The 21658-nt window shown below is 41.6% G+C and overlaps 1 protein-coding gene across 1 annotated transcript in view; it reads left to right on the top strand.

Annotated features, from left to right (window-relative positions):
* The window catches only part of UBE2D4 (ubiquitin conjugating enzyme E2 D4), a 30564-nt gene extending 19521 nt beyond the window's left edge, over window positions 1–11043 (top strand). Inside the window, exons 4-7 of the mRNA XM_077469691.1 lie at window positions 2104–2181; window positions 2327–2432; window positions 5292–5385; window positions 9897–11043. Of these exons, the coding sequence (XP_077325817.1) occupies window positions 2104–2181; window positions 2327–2432; window positions 5292–5385; window positions 9897–9942 (324 nt within the window). The 3' untranslated portion in view covers window positions 9943–11043. The remainder of the gene's footprint in view (window positions 1–2103; window positions 2182–2326; window positions 2433–5291; window positions 5386–9896) is intronic.
* Window positions 11044–21658: the final 10615 nt, after the last annotated feature.

Below are 21658 nucleotides of genomic sequence, written 5' to 3'. Positions count from 1 at the left end.
TGTGCCCCTGCATGAGGGACATTTAAAGCTACTAGTGGCTAATTCTAGTTAATATTCAGTGTCAAAGGCTGAGCGATGCTCAGTGATGATGGGGTTCTGTATTAAGGCTGTGATGAGATCTGCAGTAACTAGGTGCATGAGCTGGCTCTCGCTGGTATGTCAGTGGTTTGCCAAATATAATGTGTAAGTAAGGAAAAAATACTTTGTATATGCCAGCTGTGTATGCACAATGAGCTGCTGCACAATCCTATATATTGTGTACAGCAGTGATGCCATACAGTGAAATTGAGAGCTCTCTGGCTTAGGAAGTAGATACGGCATGGGACGCGGAAGATAATGTGGTTTTAGTACAGACTAATTGCACTCTAGAGCAGAGGTTCTTCACCTTGTCCACCTCAGGGCTGTATGATGGGCTTGGATTTTGGCTTGATTCTGTTTTCTTTAAATGTCGGTTTCCAAATCTGACCTTTTTTCAAATCTTAAAATACAGGTATGGGATCTTATTTTTAGCTTGTTTGCTTCTTTGAGTTCCAAATTTGAAAAGGAAAAGACATTTCCATTGTTTATGAACCTGGCTCACTGATCTGCATAATGGGTAATGCTCAGGGCTGGACAAATCTCTGGAGCCAGGTGGTCAATGCTCCTTCCAGCTGTCACCCATCATCTTCTGAGGTTTCTCCAGTACGTTGTCTATAGAGCACATGAGAAAAATTCAGCTGGCCCCTGGACTAAGCTCCAGGGGGAGGAGTGAAACATGTCAGGGGCGTGGCCTGGTGGGAGCCCTGGCTGAGGTTGTCTGTCTCGTACCAGGGATCTTTCCTCTCTTCCGGTGACTACAAGAACTGGGACGAGCTCCATCCCTTGCTGGCATTCCTGCAGTGGTTGTTGCATCACCCAAACTATTCCGCATAGTGATCAAGCGTGAGCGGCACACTAAACAAACCATGGGTAACCCTGGATAACAGACTGGCTCCTGAATTTCAAATTGTCTGCCCCTGGGTATGCCTGTAATTATTAAAGTAGTTGTATACCCGCACAAATTTATTTATTTTTTCCTGTAAGGCATAATGAGCTAGTTTGCACCGCATTCTAGCGCTTTATGAAATACTTACCTTAGAACGAGGTGTCGGCAGCTGTTCCTGGTCCACGCCGAGGAAGCTGACCTTTCCCCTCGTCGTGTCTTCCATTGTTCACAGCTCTGGCGCATGAGTGCTGGAGACTTCTTTCTGGCAGCATCTGCCGGACCTTCAGCCTTTGCAGCACATGTGCTGCTGATGTCAGCGGCTGCGTGCAAAGGGACCATCTCCTAAACCTGACAGGTTTAGGAGATATTAATTTTACCTGTAGGTAAAAATACAAAAAAGGTACACAAACGCTTTAAATCTAAATTAAGATGGTTGAGCCCTTGTTCACATTGGAGTGACTTGTCATTCGCTTTGACAGGTCAAATCACATAATTCACACCCTATTGGCAGCAATGGCACTGTTCAAATCTGTGCAACGCCAACTTTGTGGTGCCGCGTCGATTTGAAAAAGTAGTTCCTGCACTACTTGCCGATTTTAGGGGGCAATTTTTGTATAGACATCTGTGAATGAAGCCGATGTCTTCAAAGCTGCACTGAAATGCGGCTTTGAAAATTTGCGCTTTCAGATGAAGATGCACAATTTCAAATCTGCATTCAATGTGACTGAGGCCTGACTCTTGTCATTCCAATTTTTAGAATGAAATCTGTTCAGCAGGGCCCACATTGTGACTGTAGGACTTGATGATCAGATTATCTTTCTATTAATTGATAGAGGATCCCATACCTGTATGATTCTCAGGAATTGTGTGGAAAAAGATCGCTAATAAAACCCACGGGTTAAGAACCACTGCAGAATAATACAGTCATGACTGGAGATGTGACTGACTTGTATTATTACAGTAGCCAGAGTAGGAAATGGTTAGGTCATGTGCCAGACTTGTAGCCATTCCTTCTTCCTTTTTCTCTTGTTTCCTATCTGTGGCCTCTGTTTTTTTATTTATTTATTTTTTTTTTTCCTTTTTTTTTTCCGTCTGGTGCTCTCCTCGCCCATTTGCTGACATGCTTCTCCATTTTTCAGAATGACAGCCCTTTCCAAGGTGGAGTTTTCTTCCTCACCATTCACTTTCCCACAGATTATCCATTCAAACCCCCCAAGGTAAGGAGAAGGTTAAGCTTGCTTTCTAGGGAAGAGATGGCCTCAAACTGCTGCCCAGCAATTGTGGGTCACGTACCACTTTGGATTGATCATAGTGGTTTCTCGGTAGCGGAGGCTTTGACTTTTACTATATCTTTCTTTACAGGTGGCATTTACAACCAAAATCTATCACCCCAACATAAACAGTAATGGCAGCATTTGTTTGGACATCCTCCGAAGCCAATGGTCCCCAGCTCTGACGGTTTCCAAGGGTCAGTAAGCATGTGTGAAAGGAGAACAAAAATGTAATCTTATAGAGCTTACCAGTCTTTAGATGTGGTGGCTACATTAGTTTTAACTTCCTCAGGCATTTTCAACAATTACAGAACAAAGCATGCTATCGTCTAACTACTAGTCTTCCCATCCCCCAATGTAATGGAGAAGACAAGAGGAAGACCTGTTTGAGGTGCAGTCTGGGAGACAACCATGGCTTCCTTTTTAAAGATGCAATGTTGAAGTGAGCGTAGACACCCAGAGATAGAAAGTGTTATTCACAGAATTATCAGGTGAACATAAAGGGGGGGGGGGGCCTGAAACAAGAAAACGAATGCAGCCACCTCCTAAGGACTGGTAAGCTACAATACATTAAATTTTTGTTTTTGGGTTTAAATACACTTGAATGCTCCTTGGGTGTAATGGATATGACAAAGGCATGTAGCAGCATACTGTAACTAGTACACATTAATATTGGATTAAATCTCTAAAGCTGACCATGGATGGATCAAATCTGCAGCGAATGGACGAGATTCATGTATGGGCAGGCTGATTGTGCTGAAATCAATCATTCCATTGATTTCAGTACAACCAACCTGGCAAATTTTCTGCATGCAGTCACTGCCGGCGACTATAGCTGCTAGCTGTGATCATTGTGTTCTGATGGTAGGGAAGGACCCCTGCTAATAGACTGAACGCAGTAGCGCTACAGGAGTGACTTTCCCCATCAACACTGACTGTGATGGGAGAATGGAGCAATTCAACTCGTGGAACTGAAACAAACCTATCTATCCTTGTGAAGAAGAAGATATCGCTATTCATACTTTTTCTGCAGCCCCTCTGTCAGCTGATCTTTCAGCAGAAGTGGCAGCTGACAACAGAAGCCCCATAGTAACTCTATGGGAGATGCCACTTCCCAGCCATTGTCTGTTCTGTCCTGCACACAGCATCCTCTGTGGGAGACTGAATCGGCTTCAGAAAAGGTAAGTACAGCGATTTCTTCTTTACGGGGTTAGATTCGTTTTAGAATATTGGTGCAAATAATATTAGCGTTACTTTGGTTTTTGGTGAATTTCTACATTAAACTCTCAGGAAGTGAGAAGGACTCTGAATTTCAGCTATTTTCTGTAGTTGAAGGAAATGTTTTTAGCCTGAAAAATGAAAATGAATGCATCCACCACAGCCAAGGACTAGTAAGCCAAATATAAAATTTCTGCTTTGGGGTTTACTCTTTCAGGCTGCCCTACTATCTCACTCCCCCTCCCTTCTGTAACACTGCAGTCTTTTCTGAACAGATATTGTCGTTACAATTACTCCTATGGTGGTTGAATTGTAATTTCCTCTTAAAATTGCATAACCTTTATTTTTTTATTCATTCATGAGGAAAAGGTATATGCAACTAATATGGAGAAAAGGGACTCCTGGCTCTTAATAAATGTAAAATTGTTAATTGATTGAAATGTAATGCTGGTCTAGTATTGGGGTAAGGTCAGTCCACTTCCACAATGCTCATGTCTGGAAGAAGAGTGATTTGCATTTAAAACTCTATGGTGGATATAATTTTGTTAGAAAAAGTACACTTTAATCAATTGCAAAAAACACAAATTTATAACCCAGTTTTTGGTCCAATATATAAAAGATGTTACGCCGAGTAAATAGATACCTAACATGTCAGGCTTTAAAATTGCGCACTTTAGTGGAATGGCGCCAAACTTCGGTACTTAAAAAAATCTCCACTTAAGGACTGAGCCTCTTTTTGAGATTTGTTGTTTAAAAGTCTTCTATTTTTTTTTTTTTGCTATAAAATAACTTGGGACAAAACAACCCCCCGCCCCAAAAATAATTTTTTTTTAAACATTTTTTCGAACACCCTAGAGAACAAAATGGCGGTCGCTGCAATAATTTCTGTCACACCGTATTTGCACAGCGGTCTTACAAGCCCACTTTTTTTGGGGAAATATACTTTTTTGATTTTAAAAAAATAAGACAATAGTAGACCAATTTTTTTTTATATTCGAAAGATAATGTTACGCCGAGTAAATACCCATGTCACGCTTCAAAATTGCCCCCACTCGTAGAATGTCGGCAAACTTTTACCCTTAAAAATCGTCATAGGCGAAGTTTAAAAAAAATTCTACAGGTTGAATGTTTTGAGTGACAGAGGAGGTTTAGGGCTATAATTATTGCTCTTGCTCTACCAATCGCGGCGATACCTCACATTTGTGGTTTGAACACCGTTGTCATGTGCACGCTTCTGCATGCAAGATCGGCAGGGCGCATTTAAAAAAAAAATATTTGATGCCACTTCCACCCCCGCAAAGGTATGGGGACGGGTGTGAGGCAAGGAAGAGAATCTGATTGCCTCCGCCGCTGCCGGTAAGCGACAGAGGGAGGAGAGGGGGGGACGCTCTCCCACCGCTGATGAAAGTGATCTTGTGCCACAGAGACCACTATGATTGGAAACCGGACCACCGGCCGTCGAAGAGGATACCGGGGTTATGGCAGCTAGCTGCTGCCATAACGATATTTCTCTTCAAAGTTAGGATGTATATCGGCGTGTGGCGGTCCCGATGTGGTTAAAATTGAATCAGCCAGGCAACCAGATGTTTTTGTGAGAAGGTTTGCAGTGGAAGCACTATATTTTTGCCAGGATGTTTCATTGTAAACCATTTCCAAAACTTTTTTTATTTTTTATGCATAATTGGTCATGTATGCATATGCACACGAGGGCAGCAATGTGCACTGATTATATCAAAGTTCCAATTCCTATTTTGTTTTGTTTTTTCCACCAGCGTTATACTTGCATAGCTTAAAATCTTGTGTTACTTTAAGTGCTGACTTGTGTTTTCTTCCCTCAGTTCTGCTCTCTATCTGCTCCCTTCTCTGTGACCCCAATCCCGATGACCCTCTGGTGCCAGAGATCGCCCACACGTATAAGGCAGACCGGGAGAAGTACGTAGCATTTAACTAGATTTCTCCATATCCATTTGCAGAAAACATGATTACACCTACCAATAAGTCATACTATTGCATATGAATGATTTTGAGTACTGTACATGGAAATGAGAGGTTTTGAACAGATTGTCAGAAATGTGTAAATGGTCTCCCATACTGTAAATATCGGGTTGGTGTAAGACATGTGAAGGGGGTCTTGTCAACTTAATCTAAAACCAAAACTTTTATTTTTTTCATGGTGTAGAGATTGGTTAGAATCTCTATTAGGTTCCCGTTTGTGTACCCTCAGAGGTGATTCACTTTTTTTCCCTATGATGGTTGGATTTCTTTTCACTTTAGAGAAGACCTCCTGTTGCATTTTTGACACAGAAAATAGAGATGACTTCAATGGTATTCAGACAGAGAGAAAACAACCTATTTTTTTTTTTTTTTTTTGCCGTTTCTACTCTATTCAAAATAAAATCCATTACTTCTATAGATACTTTGGGCCTGTGTCAATGAGCTTTGGGCTTGTGTTGATGACATTAGTTTAACATCAATTGAGATGCTTCCGCGATCATTCAGAATTTGGGTGCATTTGACCTCCTAACATTCTGTCCTGGATCAAGTGTGTTTTGCATGTCCACAGACTTAAATAGGAATGCAAAACCTTTTTGATGTAAACACACACCTGTTGAACTCTTAAGCATCTGATTGTTCCTACAAAAATCATAAGACTGCACATATGTGGACCTTTGGAGTCAGGTTTTACCATTGCACCTGTTAATATTGGAGTCCTGGCATCTGATATTACAACCAACTTTGCTGTGTGGCACTTACAGGCAGTGCCAACTTGATCTTTTCTTTTAAAAAGGTACAATTATATATATATATATATATATATATAATTATTCTCTATCTAAATGTGTGACACTGAAAGGGAAGAGTTGGTATTGTCCAAGTAGCTTAGTACCAATCCTTAAGAGCCCGTTCACACTGAGGCAGCGCGACTGCCTCAGGCGACCGGGATCTGACTTTAGCGGCGGCTTGTGAAATGCCTTCTGTATAGAAGTAAATGCAAGTCGCCCCAAAAGTCGTACAGGAACCTTTTTCTAAGTCAGAGCGACTTGAGTCGCTCCGATTAGAACGGTTCCATTGCATAGAGCAGGACGCGACTTGTCAGGCGGCTAAGTCGCCTGGCGGGTCGCCCCTGTGTAAACCGAGCCTAAAGGTTCCTTCCTTATTTAAAATAAATAAATGTTCTGCTTACCTGCTCTGTGTGAATTTGCACAAAGCAGCCCCGATCCTCCTCCTTCTCGAGTCCCCTGCTGGCTCCACCTCCCTGTTGAGTGCCCCTCCCATAGCAAGTCACTTTCCATTGGGCCCCCGTCCCTTTTTACTGGCTCTGATTGAAAGCGGTGGGAGCGAATGACTCCTGCTGTATCTGAGCCAATAAGGGGCAAGAGACCCGAGAGAGTCTCAGCTCTCATGCACATTGTTGGATTGAGATGGGACTCGGGAATGTATTTAGGGGGGCTGGGGGAGAAGCTGCATGCAGAAGGTGTTGTAGCTTACTGTTTAGAATGCAGGAAGGTAAAAAAAATAAAAATTTAAGGCTAGCCTAAAATGTGTAAAACATTTTGTTAATATGTAAAATTGCACCTATCTTGGTTCTGTTTAGAGAAGCATTCATATCCCACCTACCATTTTCTGCATTCAAGAGGAGGTAAAGGCTCTCTCCTTTTATTTTTTTAGTTTTCCTTACCTGCAAAGTAAAGGCCTAATGTGTTAGTATGTATATCTCCTATATGGTGCAAGTTTAGGAGATATTTACAGTACCTATAGGTAAGCCGCCTTTATAGGCTTACCTGTAGGTACAAACATTAGAGGGAAGTTTACTTCCTCTTTAAAGTTTAATTCAAGGCAAATGCCTGAACTTGGTTGTACATTTATGCGCTATTTTACCCAACAAAGGATTTGTCATTTTCAGCTAAATATGAGCTTTTTACACCCCTGCCACACTGCAAAACCGGTCGATGCCACCTTAATATTCTGATTTCATCTTTAGTTTTTTTGGTCCCCTCTGGACATCCAGATTTCAGTGTCATCTGCCTGCTTACTGGACAAAGATGTGGAAGTGTGTTGATGGTTCATTGTTCAGTGTGTAGGTTGGAAGCAGAGGGGGTTGCATTAGAAGCTAGAAAGCTAAACCAGGAAATGGGAAAGACTGTACAGTGTGCAAGATGTTTGTAAATTTCAGATCTGGCTGAACAGAATCAAGAGTGACTGAAGGCCTATGGCCAGTAACAAGAGCCACATATATTTTTACTGTGTCTATATAGCCTTTTACCTAGAGCTCCGCTTACCAGTATTCTGTCTATGTATATTCTTATCAGGCTCCCTTCACTGAACAATAACAAACAACTTTTTTTGTCATCAAAATCATTCTTTTCAGCAGTGTGCTTTCTACCCTTTGCTCACTGCCAGATCGTCATTTTCCACAATCTGTCACTTTGTGCAAAGCACACAATGGGCTCAATTGACAATGTTTAGATCTGTATAATTATTATCCAAGCAAGCTCATTTAGATGTGATAACGTAACATGTACTATGTAAATATTGGATATTTTCATTTTTATAGGACTGTCTTTATAATGACTGTTTAAAATAAAGCTGGCCCCACATATTACATTTAGATTGCATAATTTACTAAAAGCTATGTTATGTGAGAGCCTGAGCTGGTTGGTTATATTGAATTCTTTTGGGGTAAATTTAGGAGATTGGGCTCTGGGGACTTCTAAGCCCCTGAGCCATGAGGTGGCTATACCAGGGCTCAGAACGGGAGATCGCCGTGCTGCAGGTCAGTGAGACTGATTAAGTAATAAACATGTTATACTTGCCTGCTTTGTTGCAGTGGATTTTCACAGAGCAGCACGGATCGTCCTCTTCTCGGGTCTCTCTTCTGTGATCCTGTTCTGTGCCCCCACAGCAGGCAGCTTGCTATGTGGGCACCCAAGCAAAGTCGCAGCTCCCTGTGTCCATTCAGACTGGAGCCCCGACTCTGCTTCCCCTCCGATTGGCTAGCTGTATTTGACAGCAGCGGGAGTCAGTGGCGCTGCTGTTTTATCCAACTAGGTAAGCGAATCTCGGACAGCTGAGTTGCCCATGGATATCGCTGTACAGAGGGGGACCGCGGGTAAGTATTAGGGTGGCTGCTGTACACAGCCTTTTATCTTAATGCATAGAATGCATGAAGATGAAAAACCTCCTGCCTTTACAACCACTTTAAGATATCCTGTAATCCACTGTGTTACAGGATATCATGTGTAGCATGTGTCATTGTGTAAAATGAATGCGACAAATGCCTTATTTACAGTGCCGCTGGGCACTCGCATTACCCTTCTGCTGCTCTCCTCCCAGCTGACTTTGGCAGGGGATCTCGGCCCCTCCCTATGCAGTGCTTGGAGTGGCGGAGAGCTCAGGCGGGTCACGTGAGCGCCCAGCAGCACTGTAAATAAGGTATTTGTCGCATTAATTTTAGACACACTACACATGATATCCTGTAACACAACAGATTACAGGATTTCTTAAAGTGGTTTTAAAGGCTCAAGGTTTTTCACCTTCATGCAGTCTATGCATGAAGTAAAAAAAAAACAAAAAAAAAAAAAAAAACTGTGCAGAGGCCACCCAGCCACCCTAATACTTACCTGAGCTCCTGCTCCATCTACTGATGTGCACAATAGCTGCGCTTCTCCCATCATTCCTCATCAGCCGAGACAACAGTGGGAGCCATTGGCTCCTGCCTCTGTCAGTGAGGCAAGAGCACGGCTTTTATTTATTTATTTTTTTTTTTTTGAGCCTTTAACACTTTAGGGCCTATCACACCATACATTAGTTAACACGGTGTGTTAAGATGCTCTGCGTTAGGGCAGCCTTAACACACACTAAAATGGACTTGTGCTTTGCTTTCATTATGCAGCTTTGTAGTTTGTATGTTGGGGTGTCTCTCTAAAAGAGTGGCATTGCATTGTTCATTAGCGCAATGCACAGAGATGGGCAAAAATTGTGTAAATACAATAGTCCTGTGTGTGTTTCTTGAATCTTGGCTTGTTTTGTGTATTTCTTCTAGATCTGTGCAGTAATCCAGGCAGGAGATTTCTGTAATAAAGACCGGTCACTGCTGCTCTCTCTTCTTGTGTAGAGTTACTGGTCTTGTCTCCTCCCCTCCTGTAGTTTTCTGCAGGCAGCCTGTAGTGGGTAGAGCCTGATGGGTAAGGGTGATATCTGGACTTGGAAAGGCATTTGATTCACACAGTTTCTATTCTTTTGTGGCTATAGAGGAAAATATTTGAATTTAAATATTTTAGCACAGAGTTTTGCCTGAAGGGGTTCTAAAGGAGACTACACAGATTTGTACAATCCGATTGTAATGTATGTGGTTTGTATTAGACTAGGCCTTCTGTGATGTTTTGATGTATTTCTGATTTATGACCTTCTCACATAAAAACTTGCCTCTTCTTTCTTTCTAGGTATAACAGACTAGCACGAGAATGGACACAGAAATATGCAATGTAACACACTCTAAATAGCACAGCCAGACTGACAGACTGGTGAGGGAAGAGACCCTCCCACTTCTCTTGTTTATCTTCTTGTGCCAACATGCCCGCAATGTTTTTATACAACACCGACCAACCAAAAAATAACCAAGCGACTCCAAGGATACCCCCTTCCCCTTTCCCCTTCACATCCAATTCCCTGCAGCCTGGCTGAGGAAGAGATTTGCCCATTCTTGCTCTGAAATCTGCTGCTGTTATAAAGCCCTTCAGCTTGTTCTATTCGTACTCCGAAAAATCCCATGGGATGAGCCCCTCTCCCCTTGCACTGAGACTTCCCTGCCCTGGGATCTGCTTTCAAGATGCTCATATCACCTTACCCCCTTCTTAAAATAACTCAGGACATAGATCATGGGATCCTCCCTATTGCCCAGACCAGAAAAGCATGGCCGACAGCTGCTGTTGCTGGAACAAGAGAAGCCTTTGTGGAACGAGGAGGGAGATCAGGAGCTGCTTTTGTCTTCAGGCCTTTGACTCGTCCTGAAATAGACACTCTCATCCTTTATCTATTACCTGCATGGAGAAGACGAGCAGAGATATATCTATGGAACAGTGTGCAATTCTTTACGCACAGGGTTGCGGTACTGTTTTTACAACGGCTGTACTCCCAGAATGTTTGATGAATGGGGGAAGCTGGAACCCAATCTATTTTTAATGCATGTGACAGCTGCGTGCTTATCACATCAATAACAGTTAATGGTACCTTGGGGGTGTGTATCATCAATGATGGGTGGTACTTTGTATCTTCCTAGCATCTCCTAGAACTGGGTAGACCCCCCTCCCTTCTGTTTACTTGTATAAGAATGTGTCATTAACACCCATTTGTGTTCATTTTACCATCAAACTAACTCGTATCATTGTGTACTTTAAAGGATATATTTAGCTACACAATTCTCGGATGCCAAACAGCTCCTCACTCCACCTTAAGCCCTAGGTCTAGCATCAACCATTGCACTCCCCCCTCTCTCTGTTGGAGCAGAAGCCCACAGGCCATAGTTGTGGAGGCAAACCTTCTGCAAGCTGGACCACTATTCACCAAAATAAAGGTTACCCCTTACTGCTACAGATTTGTGTTGCTTCCAGCTAAAGGTTGACTCTTGAAACGGGTGCAATGCAAACTTCACTCCTGTTATTGTGATTCAGCATTCTGGTAACTAGGAAACATCCAGTAAGTATCTGAACAAGCCCTTTGCAAAATGAGGAGACAAGGTGATCACCATGGAATCTTGTCAAGGGATCACTTGCATCTGTGGCAAGACACAAAATTGCTGAAGGTGATCTGCAGCTGACTGGGGAAACGCTGTCACAGGGAGCTTGTGACATCGCTAAGGCAGGGGCGCCTGTTGACAAATTGATGGTGACATTGGTTTGTTTGTAATTTCATAGCAGCGGGATCACTTTAACTGATGTCACTGAAATGAATAATCTACGTTCTCTTTGATCATTGGTTCATACAAAATGACTGCTTCCACTTGTGTAAGTGACTACTGGTAAATCTACCCGAAGCTGATATATTGGGACGAAGCACTGGTGATTTGAATTATCCACCATACTTTAAATATTGAGTTCCCTGCCAGTGTGTTGTCTGTACACGAGTTCTCAGCTCCTCCCATCTGACATGGTCATAACATGGGGGAGATCTGTTTACTTATGGAGAGTTCTATAGGAACAATGTGACCCAACCTTGGCCTAATAATGGTTGTTGGTGCTGAGAACTCCAGTGTGAAGGTCTTGCCACTGGAGGCTTTAATATAAGAAAGGTGTGGATGAATCAAGCCACCAATTGCCACTTGGACAGGCACTCCCTTCAAGAATACAAGGTCCTATTTGGAGCATTCATTGTGCGACAGGCAGGGGAATGTTTTTCAGCACTGTGAATTTACCTTGCTCCCAGCCTACCTCACGCTCTGAATTCTGGGACAAGAGAATCCCTTCCACTTTACAGAAAGGTGGAGCGGCTCTGCAATGCAACACGCCCAAGAGCAAAACACTGGGCAGGAGAAGCAGTTTCTGCGGTCAGTCCTACATGCATAAATAAATTGTATCATAATATACACAACGATCGGGGTGGGCAAAATAATGGATTTACCTGAAATTTAAAAAGGATTCATGTCACAACTGACTCTTCGTGTACAAGGCTTGTGTAGACATAGCTGCTTATTCAATGGAGGATGTAGTTTTGTAGCACTTGGCAGTTATCCCATTGGTTGCCGGTCTATTCTTTTCTATGAGCATTCATTTGTCACCCTTGGTTCTTTTTTGCCAATGCAGTTTTCACATGTTTTGTATATAATGTCATTTCTGTGGCGGTTCCTCTTGACACACCTTCTTCTCTTTTTTTTTATTTTTTTTTATTTTTTATTTTTTTATGGTTGCTCATGTATTTTGGGCACTGCCAATTTGGCCTTTTCTATATATTGCTGTGAAAAATCAAATAGCTAACTGCCACACCTCTTTTTATAATGGATGCCTAATTGGTAATGAGTCGGTTTTTAATGTGAATTCCGATTGCAGCTATTTTTTTAGTTGTGACTTGGTTGTAGCAAACTTCCTTTTTTTTTTTTTTTTTTTTTTTTTATTTTTTTTTTTCTTCAGATGGTGTTTCCATTATTTTGCCAAGTCCCTGTAGAAGAAACCTGATGCACTGTACAGTCAGAGAATCTCAACCTACTCCTTTTACTTTGTATGAGGTTTGCTTTGTATCCGCTTTAGACATGCACTGTGTAATGCTGCCGAGTACCTGTATACAATGTTGGTGAATGTGCTGCACTGAGTTATTACCAGCAGACAGTGACCGACCTTAAGGTCTGTATCGGTGTAATTTAAAAGCGGACAGTATTCATAAAACAATATCTATTACAAGAGCATGTCTCTTACCTTCTGTGGAAGCGGCTGTTTTGTAGAGTGAGCCAATAATCGAGAGGATGCAGCCTATTCTTTAGGAGATGGTGGCTCCTGGTAGTATTTATTAATAGTAAATCAGTTTTCCAGGGTAAATAGTGTTGAACCCTTGCTGGAAGACTCCTTAAAGAACCTGGAAATGCCCTATAATCATGTACAGTGTAGGACCACTGGTTCTAGATCTTATCTCCTCTGCCTGCTGATGATAAACACGTTTTTGGGGATCTCACTTTTAAGTCTTCCACCAACTGAAGGTAGGCAACACTGGGAGGGAGAAGGCACATTGAAAGTGTTTTTGGACCTAATGTAATTACTGGACAAATGATACAAAGCAGCAACTTTGTAAAATGTATGAATTGGCCATCTTGTACAGGTTCGTGAAGTGCTCATTGTGTAGAACCTGAAAATTTCAAGTTTTCTTTGTTTTTAAAGAAGCCGTGTGCCTATCCTATGCATATCACATTCAAGATATTCTGTAAACCTGCTCACATTTCTATAGTTATGGCTGCATTTCTTTTTCTCCAGTTGGACTGGTTATGTCCTGCAAATAGAGACACTAACTTTCTTCTGGAAGTTTTGGAGGCACTGTGTTCCAGCCTGATGCCACAGCTCCCACAACCTGAAGTCACCCCCTTCTTCTGGAAGTGACCAGGATAACCTCGCTTAATTGGTAAAGACTGCCTATGGGGTCAAGCAAAGTTTTACCAGCTGTTGTCAGGTCCCTGGAAGGGGTAGCTGCAAAAACCAGACTAGCACACAGAGCCTCTGAAAGTCTGTGTTCAAGGAGAAGATAAGAACTGCTTTGTAAAGCACCATCAGTTAAAAACCATAACTAATAAAACATGAATAGATTGGTTTTCTTTCATGGGTTTGCAGGAAAGAAAATTGATTGATTCCCCCATCAACACAGTCAATGTTGATGGAGAAATCCCTCCATGGAGTTATTGTCTTCTCCCAGCCTGGGGAGCCATCCCAGCCGGGAGAACACAGCGATTATTGGTAGTGGCTATAGCTGCTGGCAATAATCGCATGCAAAATCCAACAGGCTTGTTCCACCCAAGTTGACCGATTTTGATCAGCCATGGTTCGACTCTTAGCAGACGTTCAACTCTGGTTTGACTCTTGGCAGGTCCTTCCTGTACCAGCTAGGATTCGAACAGTCTATGGCTGGCTTTAATGCACATGGGGTGGTGACAGGGTCTCTTAAAGAGGAAGTAAACCCTGATGGGTTTACTTCCTCTTTGATTCCCTGCAAAGGTAAAGCATAATGGACTACTATGCATCGCATAGTAGCCCATTATGTGTCACTTGCCTGACACAGGAGCCAGCGATGTCACCGCTGTCCCCTGAAATCTGGAGCATCCATCTTCTGGGTGGGTCTCGCTGCCCTGACGCTATCATTCGACGAAGCCGCGATGACTTCACTCCCGTGCATGCGCCCCGGAGACTGCGTGTGCCTGTCTTTTGGCAAATGTCTCCTAAACCGTGTAGGTTTAGGAGATATTTCTTGGACCTACAGGTAAGTCTTAATCTAGGCTTACCTGTAGGTCAAAGTGGTTTGTAAGGGTTTACAACCACTTTAAAGGAAACAATGTTATAGCCTTATCAGAATTGCCTCAAATCTGAAGTTGCGCTTTTAAATTGATCTAGGAGAACCTCTTTAAAGAAAACCTATAAGGGGCTGCTATCACTGTAAATTAGGTAGTACCGTTAACGGCATCAGTGCTGATACTGAGCATTTGCATGAGTATTTGTGGACGTACAAATTCTCCAATACCTGAAACTGATCCGTTTTGCGGTGCAATTTGAGCCCATAAAAAAATAAATGGGCTGAAATTGCACTGCAAAGAATCGCATATGATTTGAACAGGATTGTGGCATGATTTCTGTCCGAATCGCATTCGGTTTCTCCACACCGCTCCTGTGTGAACCCAGGCCTGTCATAGTGACTTCAGCCTGGGTTCACACAGGAGCGGTGCTGAAAACTGCATGCGATTCAGACAGGAATCGCACCGCATTTTTGTACTGTGTCGTACGAGTACTTGACTGAATACTAATACTTTGAGTCTGATCCAGAACAATTATGTAGCAGGTGAGGTCAGAAATACTGATCTATGTACCTGCCGCTGACTCCGATTATTGAAGCCACAATGTAAGCATGCCAGACAACTATTATTTTCAAAAGTCAGCAGTGACCCCCCCCCCCCCCCCCCCCCCCCCCCGTCATATTACAGGTTTCCTTTAAAGGGTCATACCACTCAAATGTTCTATATCAGAATTTGGTGGAGCCAGTCTTATGTCATGGGGAGATTTCTCTGCCATATATTCTGGCTTTGTTGCTATCCAACTTTGAAATCAGGGATGTTCCCATAACCATCGTTGGGTGTCCTCCTCCTTATGCATCCTCCATTATGTAAACTATATACTAAGAATCTAATGGTCTCCCTCAGCAGGTGTGCTACTTTGGGAATTTGTGTAACTGTATAGTGATCTAAACGCTGCAGTCCTAAATATCCTTTCTGTTGGTTTAGTTCTCCAGCATTTTCTAAACCTGAATGATCGGTTTTTGGCTGGATGAACCCTTTCATCAGGCCTGATCTATATAATGCTGAAGTGCCTCAGTGATGTCACAAGTTCCTAAAGATGTCCTTGGCTGCATTCCTGGGATTATCTGTTCACCCTACAAAGGCTGCCTCTGCAGTTTGCAAGCATGATATTGTTAATTTGCTGATTGCATTTGCTTGGTCTATATGTACCCCAGACGTTGATGTCACTCACCACCATGGCATAGGATTTATTAAGAATGTGTTTTGGATTACAGTCGGCAAAACCAAAACTTGCCTAGAATTTGAGGATCGCTTTTCGTAACTTATTTATTCATCATTCTGTTTATATTTAAACACGCATAGTTTTCTGTTTTATGGAATCTGCATTAAATGTTTCTCATCCTCCAAATTAGTCTGTGTAGCTTCATGTAGTAAAGAGTGATCGGTAGTACAGGGGTGGGCAAATGGCAAGAGGTCAGGTAAGTTTTGCTTTGGTTCCCTTTATACAGAGGCAAAGCTTCAGGTGAAACCTCTGCTGGGGGCCAGTTCTTCTTTCGGTCATCCAAAATTTGCCTTCAGAATGTTATTTACTTTGTCTCTAACGAATGGTACCCTTTGTGCTCAGTGGCCGGAAAAGACAGAAAAATGCAGTGTCTAGGCCAGCCATATGTTACCAGAGGTCTGTAGAACTGGTTCCTTCAGAGGTTGCTAGGGGGTTCTTTGAACTGTAGTTGATATACCACCACTGTAAGTGGGGCATTTTTCCTACTGACAATCAATGACTGGTTTTAGCTGGGGTTCCTCAGGATCTAAAAATGTATTTTAAAGCTGCATTAAACCCCAAAACAAGCATTGCAGCTTACCAATCCCCGTGTGGTGGCTGCATTTTTATTTTGTCATTCCTTTTTTTACTTGTCAGTAACACACTTTTTCTCTCAACGTGGAACTCTACCCAAAAGGGAAGTTCCACTTTAAGGCCACGTTTTCACTAGTGGGACTTGTCATGCGACTTGGCACTGCCAAGTCGCATGACAATTGGTACCCCATAATTTCCAATGAGTACTGTTCATATCTGTGCGACTTCAAAGTAGTCCCTGCACTACCACTGTGCGTGGAAAATAGCCACTCTACAAGCATGATGAGTGTTCTATCCAGAAGCGTATGTAAATTTGGAGGAGGTTTTTAATAGTACAAGATGTCCATCTTTGGCCCCATGGTGGAAGTGTGGTCTCCATGAGGGGGCTGCAGTCACTTTGTGATGAATGCCTAAACTGTGGCATGTAGCATCTTGGGATACCTTCATGAAAAACCAACAGTCCTAGTTGGCTGTGACTGCAGTTGACCTCACTGATGTCCTTAGTTTACAACTAGAAGATATCTGCTGTATGTGGCACCCTGGACAGGCAGATGCATGTTGATGGGGATCGCTGCCTGGTGCTAACTGTTAAATATGGAATATTAACTTTTGAGTTATCTTAGTATTTCTTAGTATTTAGGATTATTTTAGTTTCTTTTTGATTTGTTAAGGAATTTTTTTTTTTTTTTTCTCCAAAAGTGATTTTTCACTAGCGTTTGCATTTGATTGCCCTCTAGCATTTTTGCAGAACTGATGGAGAAACTGGCTACTATTGCTCCCCTGGAACTAAGCATACAGCAAAATAATGCTGAAATCTGACTGCCTTCATATTCTCGCAATGGGTGTTCTTGAAACTGTTTGGTTTTTTTGGGCGTAAGGCTTCTTTGTTCATGGACCATTTAGGTCCTGACCTGACCTCTTGACACTTCAACATTTATTAGGGCTTTTTTTTTTGTATGGAAAGTGGATGGGATTGGCCCTTATTAATGGTGACTATTGGGGAATCATGACATAAAAAAAAGAGGGGTAATGCATCCAGTACCTTCTTACATCTGAGCTACTTTGGCTGATATCGGCCTTTCAAAATCACTTAAATTACACCTGAATACAGGAGTTGCGATTTCTGGCCTCCTAAAATGTACTATTTGCCTTACCTAGTCAGTCTATCCTTTTTTAGTCAGATAAGAATTATTCTGCCGTAAATCAAAGAAAAGTGAGAAATCCTTATCCAGTAATAAGATGGCTAACAAATCACTTGGCTTTTGCTATTGAGTCACTCCCCTATATGGACTAGCCAACTGTTGCATCATCACCAGCAGGATGTTGCTCCCTCATTAGCCAGGCCAGTGAGATTTGGCAGTGTTTCGGAGTGATTCTGTTGGGGTAAGTGTAAGTCTCTCTGAATGTACTGCTTACTGTGTGTTACCCTCATCAGAATTGCTCGTGTGATGGGGCCTACTGGTCAGATATATTGCTACTGTACAAATAAATACTCACTACTTCTCTTTAGGTGGCCACAAAGTAAGCACTGTCTAGTCCATGGTGATCTTACATGGGGAATGTTTGTTTTAAATGAAGATCGCTTGATATTCATGCACTCACATAGAATGTACAACAAAAACATCTGAGCTTAATCTTTTATGTGGTTCAGATTGCATGCGGAAATTTATCAATGTGAATTGGAGTTGGGTAGTCATGTAGGCCAATGTTTCTCAACTCCAATCCTCAAGTACCCCCAACAGGTCATGTTTTCAGGATTTCCTGCGGATGAAACGGTTGTGGCAATTACTAAGGCAGTGAAACTGCAAAATAGCCTGAAAACATGACCTGTTGGGGGTACTTGAGGACTGGAGTTGAGAAACCTTGATATAGGCCACAGTATCGTGTACCTTTTGCAAAAACTTTTAATATTGCTACCTATTCCATACTCTTTGGCTGTCCTGTTTGGCAAGAGCACTTGATACCTGGAGAGACTATTTGTTGGGCTTGGCTAATATATTGGACAATGGACATTCGTGTCAATTCCCAAATGCATAATTCATATAGTTTCATTCCTGTGCTTTTATTTTTTGGCAAATTTTTAAAAATCAATTTTTGTTTCAATTCACTAGAAATGTTTTCATAAAATTTATCCCATACATTTTCTATCTCCTTTTTGGCAGCATTTTGAAGGTGAAGTATGGCACTGGTTTTTGTTCTTCAAAAAAATCCTAGGTTCTGGCTGGTTGTAACAGTGCATTTTTTATTTATTTATTTTTTATTTTTTTTCCTCTACAAGGAGATCAGGATGAAACCATTTCACCTAGAGATAATAGTGAAGCATTAGAAATGGAAACCTTTAACAGCTAAATGCTTGTTCCATGAGTAAAACTAATTTCACACCATTTGATGATTCTTATGGATTTGGAACATTACGATGCTAACACTAAGAGATAAAATACAGAATGCATGTAAAGTATGAACTGATACCATTTTTACCAGGTATTTGATATCGAGAGCCCTATTAATTTTTTCTGTATTGGTTCAGGGTGCTTGTATTGTGCACAATTGACAGTTACACTTGACTTTTAATCTCATGTATTTTGATTGAAGAAGGGGGAGATAGATGAAGGGGACTGGAGGGTAACCAACCCCCGGGACTTTATTAACGGTACCAAATATATATAGATAAGAATAAAAGCAATAGAATTTTATTTAATGTACAAAAGACATTTCTCACATGGGACCAACAGTTATGTCCATATATAAAAGAATAACAAATACAAAAGCTAATACAAAAGCTCGTATAACTACACAGATTACCACATTTCTTTCTTTTTGTAAATAATTAAGCCTGCATTGTTTCTACATGTTTCGCTCTCTTGAGCTTCCTCAGGACAATTGCAGCATATGACAGTATGTGGAAAACTGAAAATATACAAAACATAAGACATAAAAAATTCAATGCATATGTAAAAACCCAGGGGGACATCTAAAGTGTCTTCCCATTGGTCTAACACAATCAGTTGAATAGATCTGGTAGTATATTTACTACCAGATCTATTCAACTGATTGTGTTAGACCAATGGGAAGACACTTTAGATGTCCCCCTGGGTTTTTACATATGCATTGAATTTTTTATGTCTTATGTTTTGTATATTTTCAGTTTTCCACGTACTGTCATATGCTGCAATTGTCCTGAGGAAGCTCAAGAGAGCGAAACATGTAGAAACAATGCAGGCTTAATTATTTACAAAAAGAAAGAAATGTGGTAATCTGTGTAGTTATACGAGCTTTTGTATTAGCTTTTGTATTTGTTATTCTTTTATATATGGACATAACTGTTGGTCCTATGTGAGAAATGTCTTTTGTACATTAAATAAAATTCTATTGATTTTATTCTTGTCTATATATATATTTGGTACCGTTAATAAAGTCCCGGGGGTTGGTTACCCTCCAGTCCCCTTCATCTATCTCCCCCTTCTTCATTCAAATTTCTAAACTGGGATGTGGTACCTGCTTTAAGCTTCAAATATACATGACCACTAGCCTTTTCTATAGATATATCTTTTGTCTTTTAATCTCATGTAGCTACAGTGGTCTGCATGACCTAGCAACACAGTGTTCTGATCTGTCACATACTGTTACCCTGTGACAGTACAGATGATGATAGAATATTCCTTGGCCACTTGCAGCTGAAGCTGCTCTTTTGGAGGACTGAGTTGATGATGATTTAGAGCAGTGGTCATCAACCCTGTCCTCAGGGCCCACTAACAGGCCAGGTTTGCAAGATAACTGAAATACATCACAGGTGATCTCATTTGCTGCTCAGTGATTGCAGTATTCTAGTCTGCATCTCCCCGAGGTAATACATAAAACCTGGCCTGTTAGTGGGCCCTGAAGACAGGGTTGATGACCACTGATTTAGAGCATGTCAAGCAATTCTAAAAATGATTTCACGTATTCAACTTGGAGAACTGAAGAAATTATGACTGAAAGTCTTGCATAAAATTGTCTTGTTTCATAGCAAAGAGCATCGTTCTTTAGTCGCAAACAGCAACCAATTCGTCTTTTGTAGACTGATACATTTTGCCCAGAGAAAGGTGATGTTGCATTGCTTTCGATACGGTTTTGCTTTTCGTGCAATGTCCCTAATGGCTTGTTTACTGCTTTCATCAACGTGAGAAACTTTTTCTTATCTAGGGGAGCTTATGCCAATTGGAAGTTGCAACCCTGCCTGGAACCCTACCCAGGAGCTGTTGTGGTGCAGCTTGAGAGCAGCTCTGGGGTAGGCGATTCATTTGGTGAAGCTTGGCCTTTTAGGTACAACTCCACTTCTTAGAATAGGACTGCTTTGCAAATGTCCCCCAATCGTGAATGTAGAAACTTTCTATGGCCTTTTTTCACAGGCTTCTTCTGCAGAACTGGATGTTGGTTAACCTAGCTCGTGGCATAGGAAAGATGCATGTCTGCCAATTGAAGTGTCATGACCGAATGATACTAATGCTGGAGCTGAACACACCATTGATGATGCACATGGTATGACCTAGGTGATTTCACTGCTGAGAGAATGCAACACTGGTTTCCATCAGTTCTATTCCCTGGAGATCAGGCACAGACATCCATGATCATTCTAGTGCGAGAGGGCCTAATGATCCCACTGTGTAGATTGTTCTGATGCTTTAAAGTACAACTCCAGCTGATAAAAATTCTTACCTTTTGCCACTCTATCAGGTTTCCATGTTGTGTCCCAGATGTAATGTAATTTTTCTGATTTTAAATGCAGTCTGTATCCCCATAAAGCAGAATTTTTTTTTTCTCTTTTCTTTCTGACACTTGCCAGCTAGACAGGCTAATAAGGGAAATCTCTCTCATGGGGACACAGAAGGCAAAATCCTGACCTACCATCCTGGTGTGTGTCCCCATTGGAGGGTGCTCTCATTTTTTGGTCTGACACCTATAAAGTAGAAGATTGGATGATTTTCCTCATACTGATACTTGTCAAATAGGACAAAATGAGAAATATCCTGAATAATGAGAACCTGATGTCCATTAAACCTGGAGTTGGGTTTAATGGACATCAAATATTTCAAAGGGAGATTGTTCCTTAGTAATCAGATTAAAACAATAAATCATGGACTATGGGTACCATTATCGACAACACAAATAAACCTCTGCAGAATTAAATGCATTGTCGTTCAGAGATGCCATTTCTTATTCTTATGATCTTTGTTCCAAAAGAGATGGCATATCCACATCCTGTCCTTATCATGCATGTACCTCTCCATCTTTTCTATATGTTGTCTTTATTAGCAATGGATTGACTCTGTGTGTAGTGTGTGATATGCTATTTATTGTCCCTTTCTCCATCCCCAGGTTACAGGGGCTTGGGCAGG

The sequence above is a fragment of the Lithobates pipiens genome, unplaced genomic scaffold, assembly GCF_037356315.1.
Source record: "Lithobates pipiens isolate NorthernLeopardFrog02 unplaced genomic scaffold, aLitPip1_a1.2 Scaffold_8, whole genome shotgun sequence".
Lineage (NCBI taxonomy): Eukaryota > Metazoa > Chordata > Amphibia > Anura > Ranidae > Lithobates > Lithobates pipiens.
This window is presented reverse-complemented; position numbering and strand designations above follow the sequence as displayed.